The following is a 27062-nucleotide window of genomic DNA, read 5'->3' on the forward strand; positions in this document are numbered from 1 at the left end:
ACAGTGATATACTGTTCCGTTTTGTCATTGTAATAGAGTGTCTTCTAGGTGAAAGATCATGCCACTGATTGAGAACATTATTTCCACCTGTGCTGATTAGCAAGATCCCCTGCAGCCTCTGAGTGTGCTGTGTGTGTTCAGTTCTGCATTAAGAGTCAAGAAGTAAAGAAATGCTCTCCAAGTGTGTTATTTACAAGTCCCAGAATATTGAACTTGACTGTTGACTGTTGAATGTGCTAAAGCGTTTAATTATGCTAAACAACTGTTGAAGCAGAATACAGTGTTGGTGCACTACGACACTCGCATGCCGCTGAAACTTGCATGTGATGCATCGCCTTATGGAGTTGGTGCTGTGATCTCCCATGTGATGGAAAATGGAGAGGAATGACCTGTGGCTTTTGCATCGAGGACTCTGACCGATGCTGAAACGAAGTATGCCCAGATTGAAAAGGAGGCGCTTGCCATCATTTTTGGAGTAAAGAAATTCCACAAATATTTGTATGGGAGAAAGTTCACTCTCCTGACAGACCACAAGCCATTGTTGGCAATCCTGGGGCCGAAAACAGCCGTTCCAACATTGGCAGCTTTGAGGATGCAACGTTGGGCTCTCATTCTCATGGCGTACAATTACGTCATTGAATACAAGAAATCAGCTGATCATGCAAATGCTGATGCTTTGTCACGCCTTCAAGCCTCGGGTGACAACACAGCAGAGGAGGAAAGTATCTTCTGTTTCTCTCATGTGGAGGAATTACCAATCAGTGCAAACGACATTGAGAATGCTACAATGAAGGATCCTGTTCTTAGCAAGGTGTGGAGCTACACAATGAATGGCTGGCCTAATCATGTGCAGGATGAAGCACTGAGACCGTACTTCATGCACAGACAGGAGTTGTCAGCAGAGCAAGGCTGCATTCTCTGGGGCCAAAGAGTCATCATACCCCCAGTTCATCGACAGAGAGTACTGGAAGACCTTCACCATGAGCACCCATGTATCTGTCGTATGAAGGCTCTTGCCCGCAGTTATCTCTGGTGGCCAGGCTGTGATGCTGATATCCAATAACTTGTGCAAGGGTGCTCAGTATGCCAAGCAGTACAGAAAATGCCAGCGGTTGCGCCGCTGCACCATTGGAGATGGCCAGAAAGAGTGTGGCAGAGGATTCACATTGATTTTGCTGAGAAAGACAAGCAGCATTTTCTAATTGTCATAGATAGCCACTCCAAGTGGTTGGAAGTTTTCCCAATGTCCTCCACAACCTCTCAAAACACCATTGTGGTTCTGAGGGGCCTGTTTGCTGCTTATGGCCTACCAGAAGAGTTGGTTTCGGACAATGGCCCGCAACTAGTGTCTAAGGAGTTTACTCAATTCCTGCAGAGTAATGGAATCAGACATACTGCCGTGCCTGCATACCACCCTGCATCAAACGGACCGGCAGAACGGTCTGTACAGATCCTGAAGCGAGCTCTGACAAAAAATGTGCTGTAGGCGGATGGTCAGGCTTTGTTGCCGCTCAGTCACAGGTTAGCAAACTTCCTACTTATGTACCGCAGTACACCCCACACTGTGACTGGTCGGACCCCAGCTGAGTTGTTCCTGAAACGCCAGGTCCGAACCCGGTTCAGTTTACTGAAGTCTGAGCTTGCCAGACGGGTTGAAAAACAACAAGCCGCACAGAAGTACCATCATGACCGTGGAGACTCTCCTGTTCGTGTTTTCAGGGAAGGAGAGGACGTCCGCATTCGAAATTTCAGGGATGGAGTCAAGAAGTGGATTCAGGCAACAGTTCTCAAGAGACTGGGACCTGTCACTTACTTGATACAAGAGGGACAGAGACAGCGGACAGTACATGTGGATCACATGGTGCCATGGAGAGAAGCTGTGGGCAGACCCTTGCTTACGTTGATTCCACCTGCTGCAGTGGGTGTGCTCCCTGTACCATTTTCTCCCCCCAGTTCACCAGTGAGCGAAACAGCACCCCCTGTTCATACAGAACAGGCTGTTGGGGTGCCATCCTCACCAGTGTTAACCTCAGAAACAGATAGTTCACCTGTTAAACGCAGGTACCCAGAGAGAGCTAGGGTACAACCACAGAGACTGATAACTCATTGAAGTGACTTTATCTTTCCCAGGCAGTAAATTGAGATCTGTGCTGTTAACCAAATGTTATACTTATTGTTTCTTTTGAATTGAAGACATGAGGCATTGTTTTTGTGTAATTGTAAATTGCTGCTTAAATTCTAAAAGGGGAGGAGTGTAATAGAGTGTCTTCTAGGTGAAAGATCATGCCACTGATTGAGAACATTATTTCCACCTGTGCTGATTAGCAAGATCCCCTGCAGCCTGTTGTAGCCTCTGAGTGTGCTGTGTGTGTGCAGTTCTGCATTGAGAGTCAAGAAGTAAAGACCTATGTTTGAATGCTCTCCATGTGTGTTATTTACAAGTCCCAGAATATTACAGCTCCGTTTCATCATTGTCACTTTTTATGATTTACACTAACATTGCATCATTGTAACGTTGTATCTTTGTATAACGCTGTAACATTGTAACGTTGTCACATTCCGTCACGGCAGATTTGAAACTTTCGACACCAACAGTTTTGAACAGTTCTGTATCAACTACGCCAACGAGAAACTACAGCAGCAGTTCAATCTGGTACAGTGCGCACACACAAACACACATGCACACGCAAGCACACGCAGGTTTGCATTACTATACTGTCATTTTCCAATTAATTCACAATTTGTAACCGTAATCCTAAGTGAATCGGAGGAACAGGGGACATCCCTTTAATGTTTTACCCTTTAATGTGTCCTCCTGTTTGATCAGTGTGTGTAACCCATTTTGGGCGGGAACCCCTTTTGGTGTTTTAAGCATTATGTTATACTTTAGCTATTGGAAAATAGCAGATCTACAAGCTCATAGCGCGACACCAAGTGCCGCGCTACGAGCTTGTAGGTCTGCTATTTTCGAAGAATCGTGAAAATGCGGCACAAATCTATCTAATATATTCTTTTAGAACGTTTTTAACTCAAATCTTTGCTTCTGGGGGGAATCCCTGGAACAACATATTTTCAGATGGGCGTCGGCGGCCAATTACATATAATTTTTGGGGTCCTTGACATGAAATATCGAAATATCGTATACCTACAAGCTCATAGCGCGGCACCAAGTGCCGCGCTATGAGTTTGTAGATCTGCTATCTTTCAATATAAGTATAACATAATGCTTAAAACACCAAAAGGGGTTCCCGCCCCAAATTGGGTTAATGTTACTAGGAGTACATGTGGGAGTACATCCCTTTGATGTTGTCTCCTCTCTGATCAGCACGTGTTTAAGCTGGAGCAGGAGGAGTACATGCGGGAGGACATCCCGTGGACGCTGATCGATTTCTACGACAACCAGCCGGTCATCGACCTGATCGAAGCCAAGATGGGAGTCCTGGACCTGCTCGACGAAGAGTGTGTGGTAAATAAACAACAACAACACACACATCTGGATGATTAATACAGGACTTATTATAATGTTGTTAATAAAACATCTGGATGATCCATACAGGAGTTATTGCAATACTTGAATCTCACGCACATGTGGCACGCGTCTAACCGCTCGCCCATACCCTGAAGAAGGCACTTGTTTACCGAAACGTTGGTTTGTTTTATTCTCTGCGTCCTATAATAGATAGCAGATGATTTTTTGCTGGAGTTTGGAAGTGCTCGTTGACTATCACTCAACAGCCCATGCGTAGCACCTGTTTTGAATTTGTTTTGAACCAAAAAAATAAAAATAAAAATGTCATTAACATTGACATATTATTGCTCATAGCAGTTTCATCATTTGATCTGGCTTTTATTCTAGACTAGAGGTACTAGACACTTTTGATTTATATTGAACTCATTGATGATTTGTTCACATTTTTCATTTAAAAACATTTTTGCCGGTGAAAACCGATTTAAATAATCTGTATTATTTTGGGACTGTTCCGATACCGATATAGCATTTTTATGGCCGATTCCGATTATGCTACCGATTCATCGTGCATCTCTACCGTGAATTCAAAGCTCCGTGGGTGGATGTAATTGATAGAATATAAGTATTTAATCTTTTTTGGAACTGGTTGTTTCCTCAGTTTCCTCAGGGAACGGATCAGAACTGGCTGCAGAAGCTCTACAACTACCTGGAAAGCAACCCTCTGTTTGAGAAACCTCGCCTCTCCAGCCAGGCCTTTCTGATCCAGCACTTTGCAGATAAGGTGCAGTGTGGTTTTCGTCGACTAAGACCTAAGACTACCTTTTTCCACTGACGAAAACTAAATGGAAACGGAATGAAAACTCTTCAGTATGACGACTAAAACCAAGACTAAATATACTGACAATTTCGTCAACAAAAAAAAACTAGACAAAAATGTTAGGAAGGGACTAGTGGACAAGATATCCAGTATGTAATTTTGCACTTGCTTGCATGCTGAAAATAGCAGCACATAGCTCACAACGCGTTGCAGCGCGACGCGTTGTGAGCTTGTAGATCGTGTAAAATGTGTAGTGTAAAAGTGTAAAATCAGCCATTACGACGGCCCACCAAAATACATTTTAGTCGACTAAATCACCTGTAGATTTAGTCGACTAAAATCTTATATGATATTTAGTCGACTTGACTAGCACTAAAACATTCCAGGTGACGAAAATGTGACTACAACTAAGTGAAAACTATTCCAGGGACTCTGACTAAAACTAAAATAAAAATTTGCTGCCAAAAACAACACTGATAAGGTGCTCTTTGAGGTCGAGTTAAAAATAGAAAAAAGCCTTCCTTTTTTTCTCCCTGGCAAATAGAGTGGGTTAAAATTACGTCAAGGGCACAGTCACTCCCGCACTTTCATTCTACCTACGATGGAGGATTCTGCCAGTGCAATGCAATCGAAATTGAGCGTTTCTTTTATTTTTGAGTGGTGCAACCACTCCCTTACGGAGCTATGTGTGTGGCTGACTGGGTGGGTGGGTGCGTCTTGAGCACGAAAACAGCATGGTTGTTTTTCACCACCTGTGCGCAACCTAACACACACACAAACACACACGCACATATTAACTGTATATATGGTGATTTCGGGTGTGCCAGTACAGTACAGTGACAGTGACAGTGACAGTGACAGTACAGTACAGTAGAGGGACCCCAACACGGTAACTGTCATTTCTCAACCGTTTCGGACACAGGGCGGCTAGCCGGAATCGGGCCGGCACTCTGGGTGCGTTCCTGTGGGTCTGGAACCTCCGAAAATGGCAGCAACGCGTTCCATTCCCATTGCAGAATCCACCCTCGTAGGTAGAATATAGGGTTGGCGTGACCATGTCCTAAAGTTGCTAAACCTTCCTTCTCCATGTTAAAATGACTAGAGTACATTTATATTTCCTGTGTTATTGGGGGAGAGCGGTAAATGTAAGTAAGTACATTCTATTTATAAAGCACATTTCAAAACAAACGTTGCAATGTGCTGTACAGTGGTCAACAAGGTAATAAAAACAATCAAATTAAAACACAAGATTAATAACACAACAAGAAGAATAACAAAAACCAAACGGCAAATAGGTCAGGTAGACATTTCACAGGTCAAAATGCAATCGAGATAAATATGTTTTCAGCAACTTCTTGAAAATGTCGAAAGACTGCATTCTTTAACAGTTTCCGTGCTTTGAATGGATTACTCCAGGTTAATGTCGCTGCCATATCGGACATACGCGACTTTTGTTTTATGTGTTTAATCCGCCGCAATGTAAAAAATAAATATAAATTCCTTCTTCGCCGCGGAGAAAGAGAGTAGATGCATCTGTTTGGATGATGAAACCGGAAATCGTCACATGCTGTGGGCTGCTAGGGCTTCTGGGAAATTGAGGCCAATACAAACGAATGGGGTTCAACGCCTCATGGAGGAGGCTCCTGTGCTGCGTCTTCCGGGTGTACCAAGATGGCGGGTGGTCCGGCCGTTCATAACAAACGGGGGAAGCTTTTTTCGCTCGATTTTCGCGGATTAAAAGCCCAAATAATTCAGCGTATGCTCTAAAGGTAATACAACAATCTCGGCAGTGAAGGGGGGTTGATTAAAAGTCTGGTAAATCGTTTTCCGCAGTCAAACTGTTAAAGAAAGGGGTAGGGTATTCCACAGTGTGGGAGCAACTACAGCAAAAGCCCGGTCGCCCTTAGTTTAGTCGTCGGAATTTTCCGACGATATCTAAGTAACTAATTACATTTACTCAAGCACTGTACTTAGAATGTCCAATTTTCCGGTGCTTTTACTAGAAAAAGTGCTCCTCCTGAGTAGAAATAAATCGTGCCATTTTTATCATGATTATTAGTGAGGACCTATTATTAAAGATAGGTTGAAAAGTGGTGAAGTGGTCCTTTAAGGAAATTCCACCATGCCTCAAGCCTATATATATTTTTTTTTAATATTCTGGTGCATCTCAGGAGCAGGACTGGTATGAGGTAGTGACCCCCCCCCCCCCCCCAAACCACCTTCATCTTCAACCCCAGATGAAGATGAAGAAGCTACATGGAAATGTTTTGTACTTAATACCAGTGTCTTTTATTTTGACAGGTTGAATACCAGTGTCTTCTTTTATTTTGACAGGTTGAATACCAGTGTCTTTTTTTATTTTGACAGGTTGAATACCAGTGTCTTTTATTTTGACAGGTTGAATACCAGTGTCTTCTTTTATTTTGACAGGTTGAATACCAGTGTCTTCTTTTATTTTGACAGGTTGAATACCAGTGTCTTCTTTTATTTTGACAGGTTGAATACCAGTGTCTTCTTTTATTTTGACAGGTTGAATACCAGTGGTTTCTTTTATTTTGACAGGTTGAATACCAGTGTCTTCTTTTATTTTGACAGGTTGAATACCAGTGTCTTTTATTTTGACAGGTTGAATATCAGTGTCGGGGTTTCCTGGAGAAAAACCGAGACGCTCTCTACGAAGAACTGGTGGACATCATGAGAGCCAGTGACGTATGCTCACATCACTCACATCACAAGTTAATTCATTCATTCATCCATTCATTCATTCATTCATTAATAAGTTAATTCATTCATAAGTTAATTCATTTATCCATACGTTCTTTCATTCATTCATTCATTAATAATTCATTATTGCATTCATTCATTCATTCATTCATTCATACGTTCATTCGTTCATTCGTTCATTCATTCATTTATAGTTCATAACATGATGTGACATCATGTGATGTCATAGCATAATGTGATGTCATAACATGATGTGATGTCATAACATCATGTGATGTCATGACATCATGTGATGTGATGTCATAGTATGATGTGATGTCATGGTGTTGCAGTTTCCCCTGCTAGCCAACTTCTTCCAGGACTCAGAGGAACAGAGCCAGCCTGGAAACAAGCAGGCGTTCAGGGTGAAGGCAGCCCGGCCGTCCCCCAGACCCTCCAACAAGCATCTGAGGGCCACGGTGGGAGAGAAGGTCTGCACGCACGCACGCACGCACGCACGCACGCACGCACGCACGCACGCACGCACGCACGCACGCACGCACGCACGAGAAGGTCTGGACGCACGCACACACGCACACACGAGAAGGTCTGGATGCACGCACGCACGCACGAACGCACGAGAAGGTCTGGATGCACGCACAGCTAAGGGCCATGGTGGGAGAGAAGGTTTGGATGCATGCACGTGCGCGCACACACACACACACACACACACACACGCACACGCACACACACAATCTATCTGCCTAGTGCCTATTATCTGTCTGTATGAACAGGGCTGGATTTGCACTCTGAGAACCACTGCTTTGTGTGTGTGTGTGTGTGTGTGCGTGTGCGTGCGCGCGTGCATTCACAGTTCCGTGGCTCTCTGTCGCTGCTCATGGAAACCCTGAATGCCACCACACCTCACTACGTACGATGCATCAAACCCAACGACCACAAACTCCCGTTTGAGTGAGTATACAACATGACACCACGCTTTATTATTATCACTAGACCGGCTCTAGAGCACCGTGTCCCTTTTAGATCATTATTATTATTATTATTATTATTATTATTATTATTATTATTATGAGCCACATTGATGTCATTGTTGTCGTTATCATTGTGGTTCAGGTATGACTGCAGGAGGGTGGTGCAGCAGTTACGGGCCTGTGGCGTGCTGGAAACCATTCATATCAGCGCTCAGAGCTACCCGTCCAGGTGAGGATAGATCCATCCAGGTGTGTACATAGATGAGCCACAGGTGTGTATAATAGACCTGCCAGAAGGGTCTGCATGGTATAGGTCAGTTCAGCGCTACCTCTCCTGTTGTGTAAAATTTCCAAAAAGTAGCCCTATCGCAAATACCCGCCCCTTACCTGATAAGCACCGGGGGTCTGACAGCATTTTGCGTATTAAACATCTCACCCAAATGTGTGTGTGTGCGTGTGTGTATCAGGTGGACATACACGGACTTCCACAGCAGATACAGGGTGCTGATGACCAATCAGGAGCTCAGCCTGACGGACAGGAAACAGGCCTGCAGGGCGACACTGGAGAGGATCATTCAGGTCGGTTCATTGCTACTTCCTGTCCAGGTTCATTACTACTTCGTGTCCAGGTTCATTACTACTTCCTGTTCGGGTTCATTACTACTTCCTGTCCAGGTTAATTTCAACGTTCTGTTCCGGTTCATTTCAACTTCCTGTTGCGGTTCATTTGTACTTCCTGTTCAGGTTCATTGCCATGTCCTTAGTCTCGCGTTGCCAGACTGTTGCCTCTCGCAATTTCCAAATGCTATCATGAGTAAAATATCCTCCCCGCTTCCGTTTCGTCTTTACAGTCACGCCAAATTTATCCAAATATAGGGCGTGTTCGGAAATACCGCAACAGAGCACACTCGCCTATTAGTTTGCATTGCACAGTGCGTTTCCGCTACAGGAAATAGCAGCTTCCTTACTCAGATTTTGGGAGGTGTAGTTCCAAACTCTATATAGCATTTGGAGATTGTTGAATAGTTGTCTGGAAATATAGTGGCCCTCTGGAGTGAGTGTGGAACTATAGTGGCCCTCTAGGGTGAGTGTGGAACTATAGTGGCCTTCTGGAGTGAGTGTGGAAATAGTGGCCCTCTGGAGTGAGTGTGGAACTATAGTGGCCCTCTGGAGTGAGTGTGGAAATATAGTGGCCCTCTGGAGTGAGTGTGGAAATATAGTGGCCCTCTTGAGTGAGTGTGGAAATATAGTGGCCCTCTTGAGTGAGTGTGGAAATATAGTGGCCCTCTCCATCGTCAAAGTTGCCCACCCCTGCTCCAGACTGACTGTATGACCGGAAACATTTGAAAATTGCGAGAGTTCTGCAGCCACGCGAGACTATCCATCTATCTCGCAGTTAACACCGCCCTGCAAACCTATACATCCCCACCCACCCAGGACTCCGACCAGTACAAGTTCGGCAGGACCAAGATCTTCTTCCGGGCGGGCCAGCTGGCCTACCTGGAGAAGTTCCGCGTGGACCTGCTCCGCGCGGCCTGCGTCCGGGTCCAGGCGGCGGCACGAGGCTGGCTGCAGCGCCGCCGCTACCGCCGCCTGCGGGAGGCGGCCATCGTGCTGCAGCAGTACGTCCGAGGACAGAGGAGCATCCGGTGAGGAAACTACACACGCTTTTATTGGTCTCGTAAGGCACTGGCTCCCAAACTACACACGCTTTTATTGGTCTCGTAAGGCACTGGCTCCCAAACTACACGCGCTTTTATTGGTCTCTTTGTTTTGGCCCTATTTGAACTGGGAACTCTGGGACCCTTAAGAGGTCTTCAGAGTCACTACGGGGGAGAAACTATTTATTAAAACATTTCAGTGAAATGTGTGTGCATGTGTGCGTGTGTGTGCGTGCGTGCGTGTGTGTGTGTGTGTGTGCGACTGTGCGTGCGTGCGCACACGTCTCATCCAGTAAAACAGTGACTCCCGCAGCACTGAAGCGCGGCTGGGCAGCGCTGGTCATCCAGACCACATGGAGGCGCTACAGGGTGCAGCGCATCTACCAGCTGGTGCGCCTGGCGGCCGTCACCATCCAGGCCTTCACCCGAGGGTGGAGAGACCGCAGAAGATACAAGAAGGTACCTGTCTGTCCGCCTGTCTCTGTCCGCACACACATCCGCCCGTCCGTCTGCCCGTCCGCTCGCTCGCTTGCCCGCCCCTAGACATAAAAAGGTATATGCCTCCTTCAGCTCTGGGGCGTGTCCTCTCGAGAGTAGTCAAGTGAGATTCCTTGCGAAAAATGAGCGGCAGTTTCCGTGTGCATCACAGAAAGAGACTTTCGGTAGGCCAATCAGTAGCCTCGGTCCCAGCCTTACTCATCTGTGAAGAGAAAAGCCTGTTCACGTGGCCTAAGACAGAGAGTAAAGCCTGGTCACAACCTAAGACAGAGAGAAAAGCATGTTCACGCGGCCTAAGACAGAGAGAAAAGCCTGGTCACAACCTAAGATAGAGATAAAAGCCTGGTCACGGCCTAAGACAGAGAGAAAAGCCTGGTCATGGCTTAAGACTTAGAGAAAAGCCTGTTCACGGTCTAAGACTGAGAGAAAAGCCTGGTCACAACCTAAGACAGAGAGAAAAGCCTGGTCACAACCTAAGACAGAGAGAAAAGCCTGGTCACAACCTAAGACAGAGAGAAAAGCCTGTTCAAGGCCTAAGACAGAGAGAAAAGCATGTATACGGCCTAAGACAGAGAGACAAGCCTGTTCACAGCCTAAGACGGAGAGAAAAGCCTGTTCACGGCCTAAGACATAGATAAAAGCCTGTTCATGGTATAAGACAGAGAGAAATGCCTGGCCACAACCTAAGACAGAGAGAAAAGCCTGGTCACAACCTAAGACAGAGAGAAAAGCCTGGTCACAACCTAAGACAGAGAGAAAAGCCTGTCCACGGCCTAAGACATAGAGAAAAGCCTGTTCACGGCCTAAGACATAGAGAAAAGCCTGTTCACGGTCTAAGACAGAGGGAAAAGCCTGTCCACGGCCTAAGACAGAGAGAAAAGCCTGTTCACGGCCTAAGACAGAGAAAAGCCTGTTCACGGCCTAAGACAGAGAGAAAAGCCTGTTCACGGCCTAAGACATAGAGAAAAGCCTGTTCACGGCCTAAGACATAGAGAAAAGCCTGTTCACGGCCTAAGACAGAGGGAAAAGCCTGTCCACGGCCTAAGACAGAGGGAAAAGCCTGTCCACGGCCTAAGACATAGAGAAAAGCCTGTTCACGGCCTAAGACAGAGAGAAAAGCCTGTTCACGGCCTAAGACAGAGAGAAAAGCCTGTCCACGGCCTAAGACATAGAGAAAAGCCTGTTCACGGCCTAAGACATAGAGAAAAGCCTGTCCACGGCCTAAGACATAGAGAAAAGCCTGTTCACGGCCTAAGACATAGAGAAAAGCCTGTTCACGGCCTAAGACATAGAGAAAAGCCTGTCCACGGCCTAAGACATAGAGAAAAGCCTGTTCACGGCCTAAGACATAGAGAAAAGCCTGTTCACGGCCTAAGACATAGAGAAAAGCCTGTTCACAGCCTAAGACAGAGGGAAAAGCCTGTTCACGGCCTAAGACATAGAGAAAAGCCTGTTCACGGTCTAAGACAGAGAGAAAAGCCTGTTCACGGCCTAAGACATAGAGAAAAGCCTGTCCACGGCCTAAGACATAGAGAAAAGCCTGTTCACGGCCTAAGACAGAGGGAAAAGCCTGTTCACGGCCTAAGACAGAGAGAAAAGCCTGTTCATGCTGAAGAACATATTGGATGTGCATAAAGACAGTTCTATTAATAACAGCTTCGCAAGGCTGCTCACTTATGGGAGTTGACGCCCCCTGGCGTAAACACAGAAGCACTACAAATAAACTCACAGACTTTAGGCTGGGACTTTAGACGTGATGACGTTGAAGACCCCGCCCGCCGGGTGCACTTATAAGCGTCCCTCAGCGTCACGTCTCCATTCGTTTTTCTCTTCTCACGTGTATAACACGGCGCTACGAAGTCTCCCTCACGGATGAGTATCTGATTTATTTCCACAAGGACGAGAAGCCTTCTCGGTACCGCGGAAACTGCTTATCCCAGAGGCTTCAAGAGGAAGAAAGTCGGTGAGTCCACTTTCTTTAACTAAGTTAACATTAACTTGGAGGTAATTCAGTCCGTTAGTGGCTCGCGGCCCTAGCTGGTTTCCTTATTACCTGTGTGACGGTCTGTACCGTGGCTAGCAACAGCCAGGTTTCTGCTTCCACACAAACCTTCGCGGACCTAAAGGTCTCGAACGTGTGATGAGCCAGGAGCGTTACACAACCCTTCCTTGGTTTCCACACGTGTGGCGGCTTAGCGGTGGCTACTAACAGCCCGCTCCAGCCACACACTAATAAATTATTCTGTCTCGAACGTGTGAGAAGCCGGGAGCGTTACGCAACCCTTCCTTGGCTTCCACACGTGTGGCGGCTTTAGCGGTAGCTACTAACAGCCCGCTCCAGCCACACACTACGTCCGCGGCTCCTCCAAGCCCCCGACGGTGATTTGAGCAGCATAATTTTATTCTGTTTGAGCTTTCACGCTGGGTGACGGTCTGATAAAGCTATCTTAGCTTTCTTTCAGCTTCCACACATACGTCCCGTGGCTTTCATAAGCCCGCGACCGCGTGGCCCTCGAACGTGTGTGCGTGTGCGTGTGAAGAGCTAGAAGCGGTGCAACCCTTTGTTACCCTCCACACGTGCAGCGGCGTTAGCGGCGGCTACTACATAGCGGTGTTTACTAACAGCCTGCTCCAGCCACACACTACGTCTCGCGGCTCTTCCAAGCCCGCGACGGTGATTTGAGCAGCATAATTTTATTCTGTTTAAGCTTCCACGCTGTGTGACGGTCTGATAAAGCTATCTTAGCTTTCTTTCAGCTTCCACACATACGTCCCGTGGCTTTCATAAGCCCGCGACCGCGTGGCCCTCGAACGTGTGTGCGTGTGAAGAGCTAGAAGCGGTGCAACCCTTTGTTAGCCTCCACACGTGCGGCGGCGTTAGCGGCAGCTATTAATAGCACGCCCTTGCCGACACACGTACGTCTCGCGGCTTTTCAAGCCCGCGACGGAGTGGTAACCTAGGCAGGATATAGTAATATTTCTGTTTGGCCACCACTTTGTGTGACGTCTCTGATGTGTGACGTCTCTGATAGAAGCTAACAATAGCTCTATTCTCAGCTTCCACACGCACTGGCGTCCTATGCGGTGGGTGGCAACACCCACTGCATCACTGTAACGTGACGACCTACCAGCTCGGCGCCTACAGGCACACAGCCTTGTAGAACTGGTTATTGGAATTTGAGGTTACGTACGTAACCCGGGTTCTTAAACCAGCGAGCCTTGTTCGTGGCTTGTTTGTCCACGTATTTCTTGGCTTTACAAGAAAAAAGTGACGATCCATTTGCAGCAGCTAGAGATAGCCCTGTCCTAGCTTCCACTTACGTGGCTGCCTACTAACCTGAACAGCACTTAGTGATAATACTGTTTGGTTTCCACGCTGTGTGACGTCTCTGATAGAAGCTAACAATAGCTCTATTCTCAGCTTCCACACGCACGTGGCGTCTTATGCAGTGAGTGGCAACACCCACTGCATCACTGTAACGTGACAACCTACCAACTCGGCGCCTACAGGCACGCAGCCTTGTAGGACTGGTTATTAGAATTGGAGGTTACGTACGTAACCCGGGTTCTTAAACCGGCGAGCTTGTTTTGTTCACGAATTTCGTGGCTGCCTGCTAACTCGGCCCCTCTTGCCTCGTTTTTGCTTCCACGTGCATCTTAGCTTCTAAGATGTCTGAGTCTCCGACCAAGGCCCGTCGTCGACGCCGTCGCGCCCTAGCAGACGCGGCCCACGCCGCTGCAACATCTATTGCACGGAGGGCCTACAACAACGCTCTGAGACAAGGAGCCAGGCAGTGGTCCGCCGACATGGACGCTCCACTCCCCGACGCCCCTGACGTTGTCATTCTCGCGGATGACAACGCAGACGTGGTGCAGGCTCCAAGAGTGGACAACGCTGAGATGGACTCTGGGGAGTCCTCACCTCAGGACTCAGCATCCTCCTACACCTCCGATGAGGGGGAGGATGATGAAGAGAGCAGCGACGAGGGCGACGCCGAGGTGGCAGAGCCACCTCCGGTCGTCATGGCCGCTCAAGCGGCCGTTGTCGCCGCCCCCATTGCAGCGCCAGTTGCTGCTGGAGTTGCATCGGCCGACACCGTTGCAGCTCCGACGGCTCCAGCTGCTCCGGCTGAACCGCAGCTCCACTATGACAACACTGACATAGTCGATCTGTTCAAGAAGGCCACGATCCGCTGTGGTCTGGTCTGGCCGGCCAGTCTTGAACCTCCGGTGGCTAAGGACACCCTATGCGAACAGTTTCGCAAGAAGATTCGAGGCAACCCAGCGAAGTCCCAGGCCAAGGCTGAGATCCCCGTCGATGACGGGTTCCTGAAATCCCTCATGCTATCCTGGGGACAGCCTTACTCGGCTTCCGCCTCCCTGGGCGGAGGCATGAAGCTGCTGGACTGCGCGGGACAACGGCAGCTTGGCCTCGAGGCCATGCCGCCGATGGACAAGTCCTTTGCCGGATGGCTTATGGGTGTCAACCCCAATGTCTTCCACGAGGACCCGGACTTCTCCTTGCCTTCGGACAAGGACGACTCCAAAATTAATAAGGCTGCCTATAAGTGCGCCTCAACTGCGGCCAGAGCACTGAACGCCGCGACCCTTCTGCAAGGGTCCGCGTCTCATGTCCTGTTGGAAGCGGGAGACGAGCCTACCCCCGACCACATGGCTGAATTGAGGCGCCTGCACCTTGAGCTCCTCCGTCTCACTCAGGCCCAGACGGAGATGGTGGGCGGAACCATGGCGAGACTCCTGGTCCTCGAGAGGGCCAGGTGGCTGGAGCTGTCCCCCAAAGTGGGACGTACCCCTCTGAAACAGAAAGTTTCCACATCGACACTCTTCGCGTCCATGCTCGAGGAGATGCGCTCCCGCGACGGACAGACGAAGAATGACACGGAGGTCATCGGCGCCTGTCTCCCGGCGTCTGGAGCTCGACCCAAGCAGGCTCAGCCCTACAGGCCGACCTACGGGCGCACCATGGACAGGGACGATCGTTCCAGGTCCAGGAGGAGCGCCTTCAAGGTCCCCGCTGCTCAGAGGGCTCCGTCAGCGGCGTCCTCAGCTTCCCGCCCACCTCGCAGCCGCAAGAAGACCGACAGGCCCAGGCGCCCCTCGGCTTCTCCGGCCGGCGGCCCCCGCAAAGGGGCCAGGGCAAGAGGGCCACCTGGCGGGAAGGCGAAATAACCAGACCTGCCCCACGGGGAGACATCGGACACTGTCTCCCCCACCCTTCCCCGAGTTTCTCTGAAGCGCAGCATAGTGGCCACGGGCCTCATGCCGGAAGCGCTTGGTGTAGGCGGAAAGAGGACTTGTTTCTTGGAAATAAATGTCTCTCCAGTTTTTTCCGTGCCACCACTTTTCTTAATAAAGCAGTGTTCTCTACTGGAAACCGGTCTTTTGAATCGTCACTCGAAACTCAAGGGGATGGGCCAGCAGCCCGGGCCCTCGAGAGGGCCCAGGGCTGTCGGCCGAAACACAAGTGTAACTGCCGTGGTCACAGCCCCAGAGCCCCAGGTCCATATTGCAGGACAGAGTCCCCAGGCCCGGGTTCTGACCGAAGGGGGCGCCGCTCCACCACAAAAAGGTCCAGAGCTGGCTTCAACCCCTCTGGCACTGTGTCTACAGGAGTGGAATCGTTGTGGTGTTCATCCGTGGGTGTTGAACACCATCTCGAAGGGTTACAAACTACAGTTTGCCAGAAGACCTCCCACTTGTGGGAACGTTCTCGCAAGCGAGTGGTCAGGCAGCCGAGGTTCTCCAGGGCGAGATAACGTCTCTCTTGGAGAAGAAGGCTATACGTGTGGTGCCCATGGAGCAGAGCAACACCGGGTTTTACTCCCGCTACTTTCTCGTGAAAAAGAAAGGGGGGGGCATGCGGCCCATTCTAGACCTACGGGCTCTGAACGGCTATTTGAAAGCGTTTCGCTTCAAAATGCTCACGAGCAAGGCTCTGCTGCGCATGATGCGTCGAGGGGACTGGTATACAACTCTCGATCTCAGAGACGCGTATTTCCACATTCCCATCTACCCACCACACAGAAAGTTCCTGCGGTTCGGCTTCAAGGGACAGATATACGAATATCTGGTCCTTCCGTTCGGACTGTCACTGAGTCCAAGGACTTTTGTGAAGTGTTCAGCATAAATTACGCCAAGAGTGTGTTGGTGCCGACGCAATCGATAGATTACATAGGCATGACGTTGAACGCTGTGTCTTTCACGGCGCGTCTATCCGACGAGAGGATCCGCTCTTTTCAGTCGTGTCTGGCGCTGTTTCGGACGGGCAACGGGGTCCCGTTCCGAACCTGTCAGAGATTGGCGGGTCTCATGGCCTCTGCAATATCCATTGTTCGGCTAGGCAGACTGTACATGAGACCATTTCAGAGGTGGATGCAGTCACTGGGTGTAAGACAACACCGTTGTCATCATCTTGTGACCGTGTCGGTGGGTTGCTTCGAGGCATTACGCCAGTAGAGAGGCGCTCAATTCCTCTCGGAAGGCGTGAGTATGGGGATGGTCGTATCCCGGAAAGTACTCACGACGGACGCCAGCCTGTCTGGGTGGGGTGCCACCCACGAAGGCAGGACGGCCAGGGGGGTATGGAGTGGCAGCATCAGGTCTGCCCACATAAATTACCTGGAGCTGATGGCGGTAATGTTGGCATTACAACATTTCGAACGTTTCATCAGCGGTTCCCATGTCCTGGTCAGGACGGACAACACAACTACGATGTGCTATATCAACAAGCAGGGGGGCCTACGGTCCACCAAACTGCATGCGCTAGCACACAGACTGACGTTATGGTGCGACGAGCACCTTCTTTCAGTCAGAGCCTCCCACATTCCGGGACTCCAGAACACGGGAGTGGATCTGTTGTCCAGGGGCCGATACCTCTATGCGGCTTGGTCACTGCACAAAACAGTGGCCAGACAGTTGTGGGAGAGGTTCGGCGAGCCACGGGTGGATCTGTTTGCGTCGGAAGAGAACAGCAAGTGTCCTCTGTTCTTCTCCATAGCAGGGACGGCTCCGCTAGGTTTGGATGCCTTGGCGCATCGTTGGCCCCAGGGCCTACTTTATGCGTTTCCCCCGTTGTCTCTCATCCTTCCCACGCTGGAGAGGGTGAGGACACAGCGCCTGTCAGTAATCCTGGTGGCCCCAGGATGGGGCTCTTGGAGGTCAGACATAGTCCCTCTCCTGTACGGTCGGCCCTGGCAGCTTCCGTTGCGCAGGGACCTATTGACCCAGGCGGGAGGCGAGATATTCCACCCACGGCCGGAAGATCTAGACCTCTGGGCTTGGCCCGTGAGAGGTTGAATCTTGGCGCGGAGGGTCTTCCCCAGAGCGTCATCGACACTATTCAGTGTGCGAGGGCGCAGTCGACCAGGGATGCTTATGATATGAGGTGGCGGTTGTTTGAGGACTGGTGTTCACCGGCTCAAGTTGTGCCATTTCAAGCACCAGTAAGGGTCGTTCTGTCGTTCCTCCAGGATCTCTTGGACAAAGGCAGGGCCTTTAGTACTGTCAAGGTGTATCTGGCTGCTATCTCAGCCTGCCACATCGGGTTTGAGGACAAGACGGTGGGCCAGCTCCCGCTGGTGCGCCAGTTCATGAAGGGGGCTAGCCACCTTCATCCGGTGACCAAGTCTCTGGTCCCCTCGTGGGACCTTGCTCTGGTTTTGGACTCTCTGTCCCGGCCACCGTTTGAGCCCTTGGAGGGGTTGGGTATGAAGCTATTGTCGCTGAAGACAGCGTTGTTATTAGCTTTGGTGACCGCTAAAAGGGTCAGTGATATCCATGCTTTGTCCACAAGTGCGGAATGCATGAGGTTCAATGGGGATGCAAGGGTGGTCATTAAGACCAATCCGGCATTTTTACCTAAGAGCCGCCTAGCTGCCCCGGTTCCGGTGGACTTGGCGGCGTTCTGTCCGCCCCCCTTTGCCTCTGAGGAGGATAGGAGGAGGCATAACCTCTGTCCTAAGGGCATTGAGGTTGTATTTGGACAGGACTAAGGTGACGAGGAAGACTACACAACTGTTTGTCTCCTGGGATCCCAAGACTGTGGGACTGCCTATCTCAAAGGTTAGGCTTTCCCAGTGGATCGTGGAGGCTATAGAGCGGGCCTACTCTGGTAGGGATATGGTGCCTCCCGTAGGGTTGAGAGCGCATTCCACGAGAGGTATGGCATCATCCTGGGCCCTCTGTAGGGGGGTCTCTGTTCAGGATGTTTGTTCCGCTGCAAGTTGGGCGTCGTCTTCCACCTTTGCCACCTTCTATAGACTGGATGTGACGGCAGCGCCAGTGGCGCATGCGGTCCTGGGCGTGGCCTCCAGTTAAGGTGGAGAGACTTGGTTCCCCGCGGGGGACGTTGGTCTTCTCCAGGGCGTTATGACGGTTGTTCTGTCGGCCCCTCTTAGGCACATTTGCAGACTTAGGTCTGATTGGCCTTCCCGTTGGGGTGCAGTAGTCCTGTTGAGGGACGTACTGTGGTCCTTTGCTCACAGATAAAGGTACGGGCCCTAGGGGTCCAGACTTCGTGATGACAATAAGGGAGTTAATGAAGTCTCCCATAAGTGAGCAGCCTTGCGAAGCTGTTATTAATAGAACTAGGGGTTACGTATGTAACCTAGGTTCTATAAACAGCGAGCAAGGCTGCTCACCAAGATTCCCTTCTTGATTGCTTGAGAAGAGAACAATTGTTCGAATGGAGACGTGACGCTGAGGGACGCTTATAAGTGCACCCGGCGGGCGGGGTCTTCAACGTCATCACGTCTAAAGTCCCAGCCTAAAGTCTGTGAGTTTATTTGTAGTGCTTCTGTGTTTACGCCAGGGGGCGTCAACTCCCATAAGTGAGCAGCCTTGCTCGCTGTTTATAGAACCTAGGTTACATACGTAACCCCTAGTTTTTGCCTGACAAAAGTGCTTTTGCATGTTACAGATGCAGATGGATACATTTTAATCTGTAGTACGAGTAATGTAACTAGTTACTTTCTCCAGGGAGTAATAAAGTAATGTAAGGCATTACTTTTTTCAAAAGTAATATCCAATATGTAGTGTATTACTTTTATGAGTAACGGACCCAAACTCTGGTAACCAGTGATGTACAATCATACTGCAATCAGTCACAGCCATGCATATAAATCAGTTGCCGGAATTTGAAACTCAGGTTTAACCGAAAGTCGACCCGTTACATCTGCAAGTACCAAGTTTTGGTGAAATCCATAGAACTATGTACACAGTACACCAACCACGAAGGGACTTGAACCCTCAATCTTCTGATTCGAAGTCAGACGCCTTATCCATTAGGCCACGTGGTCGTCGGTAACCAGTGATGTATTCCTTCTTTCAGAATGTTATTGGGATGAAAAGTCCAGGCCTTAATACCTTTGTGTTGCATAATATCGCTGGATAATGCAGTGAAAAGCATATTGGATGTGCATAAAGATAAGAATGTATTTGTCTAACTTGGAGAGATTTGCAAGTTAGAGATGCACATGGATTCATTCTAATCTGTGTTTGGTGGCATAATAGTGCTGGATAATGTAGTGAAGTGCACAAAGACAGTTTTTGCCTGACGAAAGAGAGATTTTGTATTTTAGAGATGTACATGGATACATTCTAGTCTATGGCCCATACGGGGATCGAACCCGCGACCTTGGCGTTATTAGCACCACACTCTGACCAGCTTACTGAATGTGTTGTTGCAACTAACTGTTTGTAAAGTGGCTCAGAGGGTTTCAGCATGGATCCTGAATGTTTTCTTTATTTTGGCAAATTCAAAGCATCCAGTGCATTCCCGTTTCTTCAAGGCCAAAGGTTAGCTTTGAAGTATATGACAGTGATGGAGCTCAATACCCTCCATTTTAGTTGGCACAAACTAAAACAGGTCAGATAAACTGGGAACAATCATACTGCAATCAGTCACAGCCATGCATATAAATCAGTTGCCGGAACTTGAAACTAAGGTTTAACCGAAAGTCGACCCGTTTTATCTGCAAGTACCAAGTTATGGTGAATTCCATAGAACTTTGACATGTACACAGTACACCAACCACGAAGGGACTCGAACCCTCAATCTTCTGATTCGAAGTCAGACGCCTTATCCATTAGGCCACGTGGTCGTCAGTAACCAGTGATGTATTCCTTCTTTCAGAATGTTATTGGGATGAAAAGTCCAGGCCTTAATACCTTTGTGTTGCATAATATCGCTGGATAATGCAGTGAAGAGCATATTGGATGTGCATAAAGATAAGAATGTATTTATCTAACTTGGAGAGATTTGCAAGTTAGAGATGCACATGGATTCATTCTAATCTGTGTTTGGTGACATAATAGTGCAGTGCACAAAGACAGTTTTTGCCTGACGAAAGAGAGATTTTGTATTTTAGAGATGTACATGGATACATTCTAGTCTATGGCCCATACAGGGATCGAACCCGCGACCTTGGCGTTATTAGCACCACGCTCTGACCAGCTGAGCTAACAGGCCTGCTTACTGAATTAGTTGTTGCAACTAACTGTTTGTAAAGTGGCTCAGAGGGTTTCAGCATGGACCCTGAGTGTTTTCTTGATTTTGGCAAAGTCAAAGCACCTATTGCATTTGACAGGTTCACAGATTGAAGACCACGAAGGGACTCGAACCCTCAATCTCCTGATTCGTAGTCAGGCGCCTTATCCATTGGGCCACGCGGTCCTTAAAGTGTACACTCTCTGTCAGAATGGTAGTCCTCATAAATGTCCGTCAGGCCTTATGGCTGTGTTTGGTGGCATAATCGTGCTGGATACTGTGGTGAAGAACATATTGGATGTGCATAAAGACAGTTTTAGCCTGACAAAAGTGATTTTGCATGTTAGAGATGCAGATGGATAGATTTTAATCTGTAATATGTGGCCCATACGGGGATCGAACCCATGACCTTGGCGTTATTAGCACCACGCTCTGACCAGCTGAGCTAACAGGCCTGTTTACTGAATGAGTTGTTGCAACTAACTGTTTGTAAAGTGGCTCAGAGGGTTTCAGCATGGAGTGTTTTCTTTATTTTGGCAAATTCAAAGCATCCAGTGCATTCCCGTTTCTTCAAGGCCAAAGGTTAGCTTTGAAGTATATGACAGTGATAAAGCTCAATACCCTCCATTTTTGTTGGCACAAACTAAAACAGGTCAGATTAACTGGGAACAATCATACTGCAATCAGTCACAGCCATGCATATAAATCAGTTGCCGGAACTTGAAACTCAGGTTTAACCGAAAGTCGACCCGTTACATCTGCAAGTACCAAGTTATGGTGAATTCCATAGAACTTTGACATGTACACAGTACACCAACCACGAAGGGACTCGAACCCTCAATCTTCTGATTCGAAGTCAGACGCCTTATCCATTAGGCCACGTGGTCGTCGGTAACCAGTGATGTATTCCTTCTTTCAGAATGTTATTGGGATGAAAAGTCCAGGCCTTAATATCTTTGTGTTGCATAATATCGCTGGATAATGCAGTGAAGAGCATATTGGATGTGCATAAAGATAAGAATGTATTTGTCTAACTTGGAGAGATTTGCAAGTTAGAGATGCACATGGATTCATTCTAATCTGTGTTTGGTGACATAATAGTGCTGGATAATATAGTGAAGTGCACAAAGACAGTTTTTGCCTGACGAAAGAGAGATTTTGTATTTTAGAGATGTACATGGATACATTCTAGTCTATGGCCCATACGGGGATCGAACCCGCGACCTTGGCGTTATTAGCACCACGCTCTGACCAGCTGAGCTAACAGGCCTGCTTACTGAATGTGTTGTTGCAACTAACTGTTTGTAAAGTGGCTCAGAGGGTTTCAGCATGGACCCTGAGAGTTTTCTTGATTTTGGCAAAGTCAAAGCACCCATTGCATTTGACAGGTTCACAGATTGAAGACCACGAAGGGACTCGAACCCTCAATCTCCTGATTCGTAGTCAGGCGCCTTATCCATTGGGCCACGCGGTCCTTTGAGTGTACACTCTCTGTCAGGATGGTAGTCCTCATAAATGTCCGTCAGGCCTTATGGCTGTGTTTGGTGGCATAATCGTGCTGGATACTGTGGTGAATAACATATTGGATGTGCATAAAGACAGTTTTAGCCTGACAAAAGTGATTTTGCATGTTAGAGATGCAGATGGGTAGATTTTAATCTGTAGTATGTGGCCCATACGGGGATCGAACCCGTGACCTTGGCGTTATTAGCACCACGCTCTGACCATCTGAGCTAACAGGCCTGTTTACTGAATGAGTTGTTGCAACTAACTGTTTGTAAAGTGGCTCAGAGGGTTTCAGCATGGAGTGTTTTCTTTATTTTGGCAAATTCAAAGCATCCAGTGCATTCCCGTTTCTTCAAGGCCAAAGGTTAGCTTTGAAGTATATGACAGTGATGGAGCTCAATACCCTCCATTTTAGTTGGCACAAACTAAAACAGGTCAGATTAACTGGGAACAATCATACTGTAATCAGTCACAGCCATGCATATAAATCAGTTGCCGGAACTTGAAACTCAGTTTTAACCGAAAGTCGACCCGTTACATCTGCAAGTACCAAGTTATGGTGAATTCCATAGAACTTTGACATGTACACAGTACACCAACCACGAAGGGACTCGAACCCTCAATCTTCTGATTCGAAGTCAGACGCCTTATCCATTAGGCCACGTGGTCGTCGGTAACCAGTGATGTATTCCTTCTTTCAGAATGTTATTGGGATGAAAAGTCCAGGCCTTAATACCTTTGTGTTGCATAATATCGCTGGATAATGCAGTGAAGAGCATATTGGATGTGCATAAAGATAAGAATGTATTTGTCTAACTTGGAGAGATTTGCAAGTTAGAGATGCACATGGATTCATTCTAATCTGTGTTTGGTGACATAATAGTGCTGGATAATATAGTGAAGTGCACAAAGACAGTTTTTGCCTGACGAAAGAGAGATTTTGTATTTTAGAGATGTACATGGATACATTCTAGTCTATGGCCCGTACGGGGATCGAACCCGCGACCTTGGCGTTATTAGCACCATGCTCTGACCAGCTGAGCTAACAGGCCTGCTTACTGTATGTGTTGTTGCAACTAACTGTTTGTAAAGTGGCTCAGAGGGTTTCAGCATGGACCCTGAGTGTTTTCTTGATTTTGGCAAAGTCAAAGCACCCATTGCATTTGACAGGTTCACAGATTGAAGACCACGAAGGGACTCGAACCCTCAATCTCCTGATTCGTAGTCAGGCGCCTTATCCATTCGGCCACGCGGTCCTTAGAGTGTACACTCTCTGTCAGGATGGTAGTCCTCATAAATGTCCGTCAGGCCTTATGGCTGTGTTTGGTGGCATAATCGTGCTGGATACTGTGGTGAATAACATATTGGATGTGCATAAAGACAGTTTTAGCCTGACAAAAGTGATTTTGCATGTTAGAGATGCAGATGGATAGATTTTAATCTGTAGTATGTGGCCCATACGGGGATCGAACCCGTGACCTTGGCGTTATTAGCACCACGCTCTGACCAGCTGAGCTAACAGGCCTGTTTACTGAATGAGTTGTTGCAACTAACTGTTTGTAAAGTGGCTCAGAGGGTTTCAGCATGGAGTGTTTTCTTTATTTTGGCAAATTCAAAGCATCCAGTGCATTCCCGTTTCTTCAAGGCCAAAGGTTAGCTTTGAAGTATATGACAGTGATGGAGCTCAATACCCTCCATTTTAGTTGGCACAAACTAAAACAGGTCAGATTAACTGGGAACAATCATACTGCAATCAGTCACAGCCATGCATATAAATCAGTTGCCGGAACTTGAAACTCAGGTTTAACCGAAAGTCGACCCGTTACATCTGCAAGTACCAAGTTATGGTGAATTCCATAGAACTTTGACATGTACACAGTACACCAACCACGAAGGGACTCGAACCCTCAATCTTCTGATTCGAAGTCAGACGCCTTATCCATTAGGCCACGTGGTCGTCGGTAACCAGTGATGTATTCCTTCTTTCAGAATGTTATTGGGATGAAAAGTCCAGGCCTTAATATCTTTGTGTTGCATAATATCGCTGGATAATGCAGTGAAGAGCATATTGGATGTGCATAAAGATAAGAATGTATTTGTCTAACTTGGAGAGATTTGCAAGTTAGAGATGCACATGGATTCATTCTAATCTGTGTTTGGTGACATAATAGTGCTGGATAATATAGTGAAGTGCACAAAGACAGTTTTTGCCTGACGAAAGAGAGATTTTGTATTTTAGAGATGTACATGGATACATTCTAGTCTATGGCCCATACGGGGATCGAACCCGCGACCTTGGCGTTATTAGCACCACGCTCTGACCAGCTGAGCTAACAGGCCTGCTTACTGAATGTGTTGTTGCAACTAACTGTTTGTAAAGTGGCTCAGAGGGTTTCAGCATGGACCCTGAGAGTTTTCTTGATTTTGGCAAAGTCAAAGCACCCATTGCATTTGACAGGTTCACAGATTGAAGACCACGAAGGGACTCGAACCCTCAATCTCCTGATTCGTAGTCAGGCGCCTTATCCATTGGGCCACGCGGTCCTTTGAGTGTACACTCTCTGTCAGGATGGTAGTCCTCATAAATGTCCGTCAGGCCTTATGACTGTGTTTGGTGGCATAATCGTGCTGGATACTGTGGTGAATAACATATTGGATGTGCATAAAGACAGTTTTAGCCTGACAAAAGTGATTTTGCATGTTAGAGATGCAGATGGATAGATTTTAATCTGTAGTATGTGGCCCATACGGGGATCGAACCCGTGACCTTGGCGTTATTAGCACCACGCTCTGACCAGCTGAGCTAACAGGCCTGTTTACTGAATGAGTTGTTGCAACTAACTGTTTGTAAAGTGGCTCAGAGGGTTTCAGCATGGAGTGTTTTCTTTATTTTGGCAAATTCAAAGCATCCAGTGCATTCCCGTTTCTTCAAGGCCAAAGGTTAGCTTTGAAGTATATGACAGTGATGGAGCTCAATACCCTCCATTTTAGTTGGCACAAACTAAAACAGGTCAGATTAACTGGGAACAATCATACTGCAATCAGTCACAGCCATGCATATAAATCAGTTGCCGGAACTTGAAACTCAGGTTTAACCGAAAGTCGACCCGTTACATCTGCAAGTACCAAGTTATGGTGAATTCCATAGAACTTTGACATGTACACAGTACACCAACCACGAAGGGACTCGAACCCTCAATCTTCTGATTCGAAGTCAGACGCCTTATCCATTAGGCCACGTGGTCGTCGGTAACCAGTGATGTATTCCTTCTTTCAGAATGTTATTGGGATGAAAAGTCCAGGCCTTAATATCTTTGTGTTGCATAATATCGCTGGATAATGCAGTGAAGAGCATATTGGATGTGCATAAAGATAAGAATGTATTTGTCTAACTTGGAGAGATTTGCAAGTTAGAGATGCACATGGATTCATTCTAATCTGTGTTTGGTGACATAATAGTGCTGGATAATATAGTGAAGTGCACAAAGACAGTTTTTGCCTGACGAAAGAGAGATTTTGTATTTTAGAGATGTACATGGATACATTCTAGTCTATGGCCCATACGGGGATCGAACCCGCGACCTTGGCGTTATTAGCACCACGCTCTGACCAGCTGAGCTAACAGGCCTGCTTACTGAATGTGTTGTTGCAACTAACTGTTTGTAAAGTGGCTCAGAGGGTTTCAGCATGGACCCTGAGAGTTTTCTTGATTTTGGCAAAGTCAAAGCACCCATTGCATTTGACAGGTTCACAGATTGAAGACCACGAAGGGACTCGAACCCTCAATCTCCTGATTCGTAGTCAGGCGCCTTATCCATTGGGCCACGCGGTCCTTTGAGTGTACACTCTCTGTCAGGATGGTAGTCCTCATAAATGTCCGTCAGGCCTTATGACTGTGTTTGGTGGCATAATCGTGCTGGATACTGTGGTGAATAACATATTGGATGTGCATAAAGACAGTTTTAGCCTGACAAAAGTGATTTTGCATGTTAGAGATGCAGATGGATAGATTTTAATCTGTAGTATGTGGCCCATACGGGGATCGAACCCGTGACCTTGGCGTTATTAGCACCACGCTCTGACCAGCTGAGCTAACAGGCCTGTTTACTGAATGAGTTGTTGCAACTAACTGTTTGTAAAGTGGCTCAGAGGGTTTCAGCATGGAGTGTTTTCTTTATTTTGGCAAATTCAAAGCATCCAGTGCATTCCCGTTTCTTCAAGGCCAAAGGTTAGCTTTGAAGTATATGACAGTGATGGAGCTCAATACCCTCCATTTTAGTTGGCACAAACTAAAACAGGTCAGATTAACTGGGAACAATCATACTGTAATCAGTCACAGCCATGCATATAAATCAGTTGCCGGAACTTGAAACTCAGTTTTAACCGAAAGTCGACCCGTTACATCTGCAAGTACCAAGTTATGGTGAATTCCATAGAACTTTGACATGTACACAGTACACCAACCACGAAGGGACTCGAACCCTCAATCTTCTGATTCGAAGTCAGACGCCTTATCCATTAGGCCACGTGGTCGTCGGTAACCAGTGATGTATTCCTTCTTTCAGAATGTTATTGGGATGAAAAGTCCAGGCCTTAATACCTTTGTGTTGCATAATATCGCTGGATAATGCAGTGAAGAGCATATTGGATGTGCATAAAGATAAGAATGTATTTGTCTAACTTGGAGAGATTTGCAAGTTAGAGATGCACATGGATTCATTCTAATCTGTGTTTGGTGACATAATAGTGCTGGATAATATAGTGAAGTGCACAAAGACAGTTTTTGCCTGACGAAAGAGAGATTTTGTATTTTAGAGATGTACATGGATACATTCTAGTCTATGGCCCGTACGGGGATCGAACCCGCGACCTTGGCGTTATTAGCACCATGCTCTGACCAGCTGAGCTA

At 47.6% G+C, this 27062-nt stretch overlaps 1 protein-coding gene across 1 annotated transcript in view; it reads left to right on the forward strand.

Annotated features, from left to right (window-relative positions):
• The window catches only part of myo5c (myosin VC), a gene marked incomplete at both ends in the record, with an annotated part of 200950 nt that overhangs the window by 18398 nt on the left and 155490 nt on the right, over positions 1-27062 (forward strand). Inside the window, 10 exons of the mRNA XM_083762844.1 lie at positions 2572-2653; positions 3326-3466; positions 4128-4250; positions 6912-6995; positions 7343-7480; positions 7864-7961; positions 8124-8210; positions 8449-8560; positions 9419-9630; positions 9936-10101. Coding sequence (XP_083618970.1) covers positions 2572-2653; positions 3326-3466; positions 4128-4250; positions 6912-6995; positions 7343-7480; positions 7864-7961; positions 8124-8210; positions 8449-8560; positions 9419-9630; positions 9936-10101 — 1243 coding nt within the window. The remainder of the gene's footprint in view (positions 1-2571; positions 2654-3325; positions 3467-4127; positions 4251-6911; positions 6996-7342; positions 7481-7863; positions 7962-8123; positions 8211-8448; positions 8561-9418; positions 9631-9935; positions 10102-27062) is intronic.

This window comes from Protomyctophum parallelum (assembly GCF_964188405.1).
Source record: "Protomyctophum parallelum genome assembly, chromosome: 4".
Taxonomy (NCBI): domain Eukaryota; kingdom Metazoa; phylum Chordata; class Actinopteri; order Myctophiformes; family Myctophidae; genus Protomyctophum; species Protomyctophum parallelum.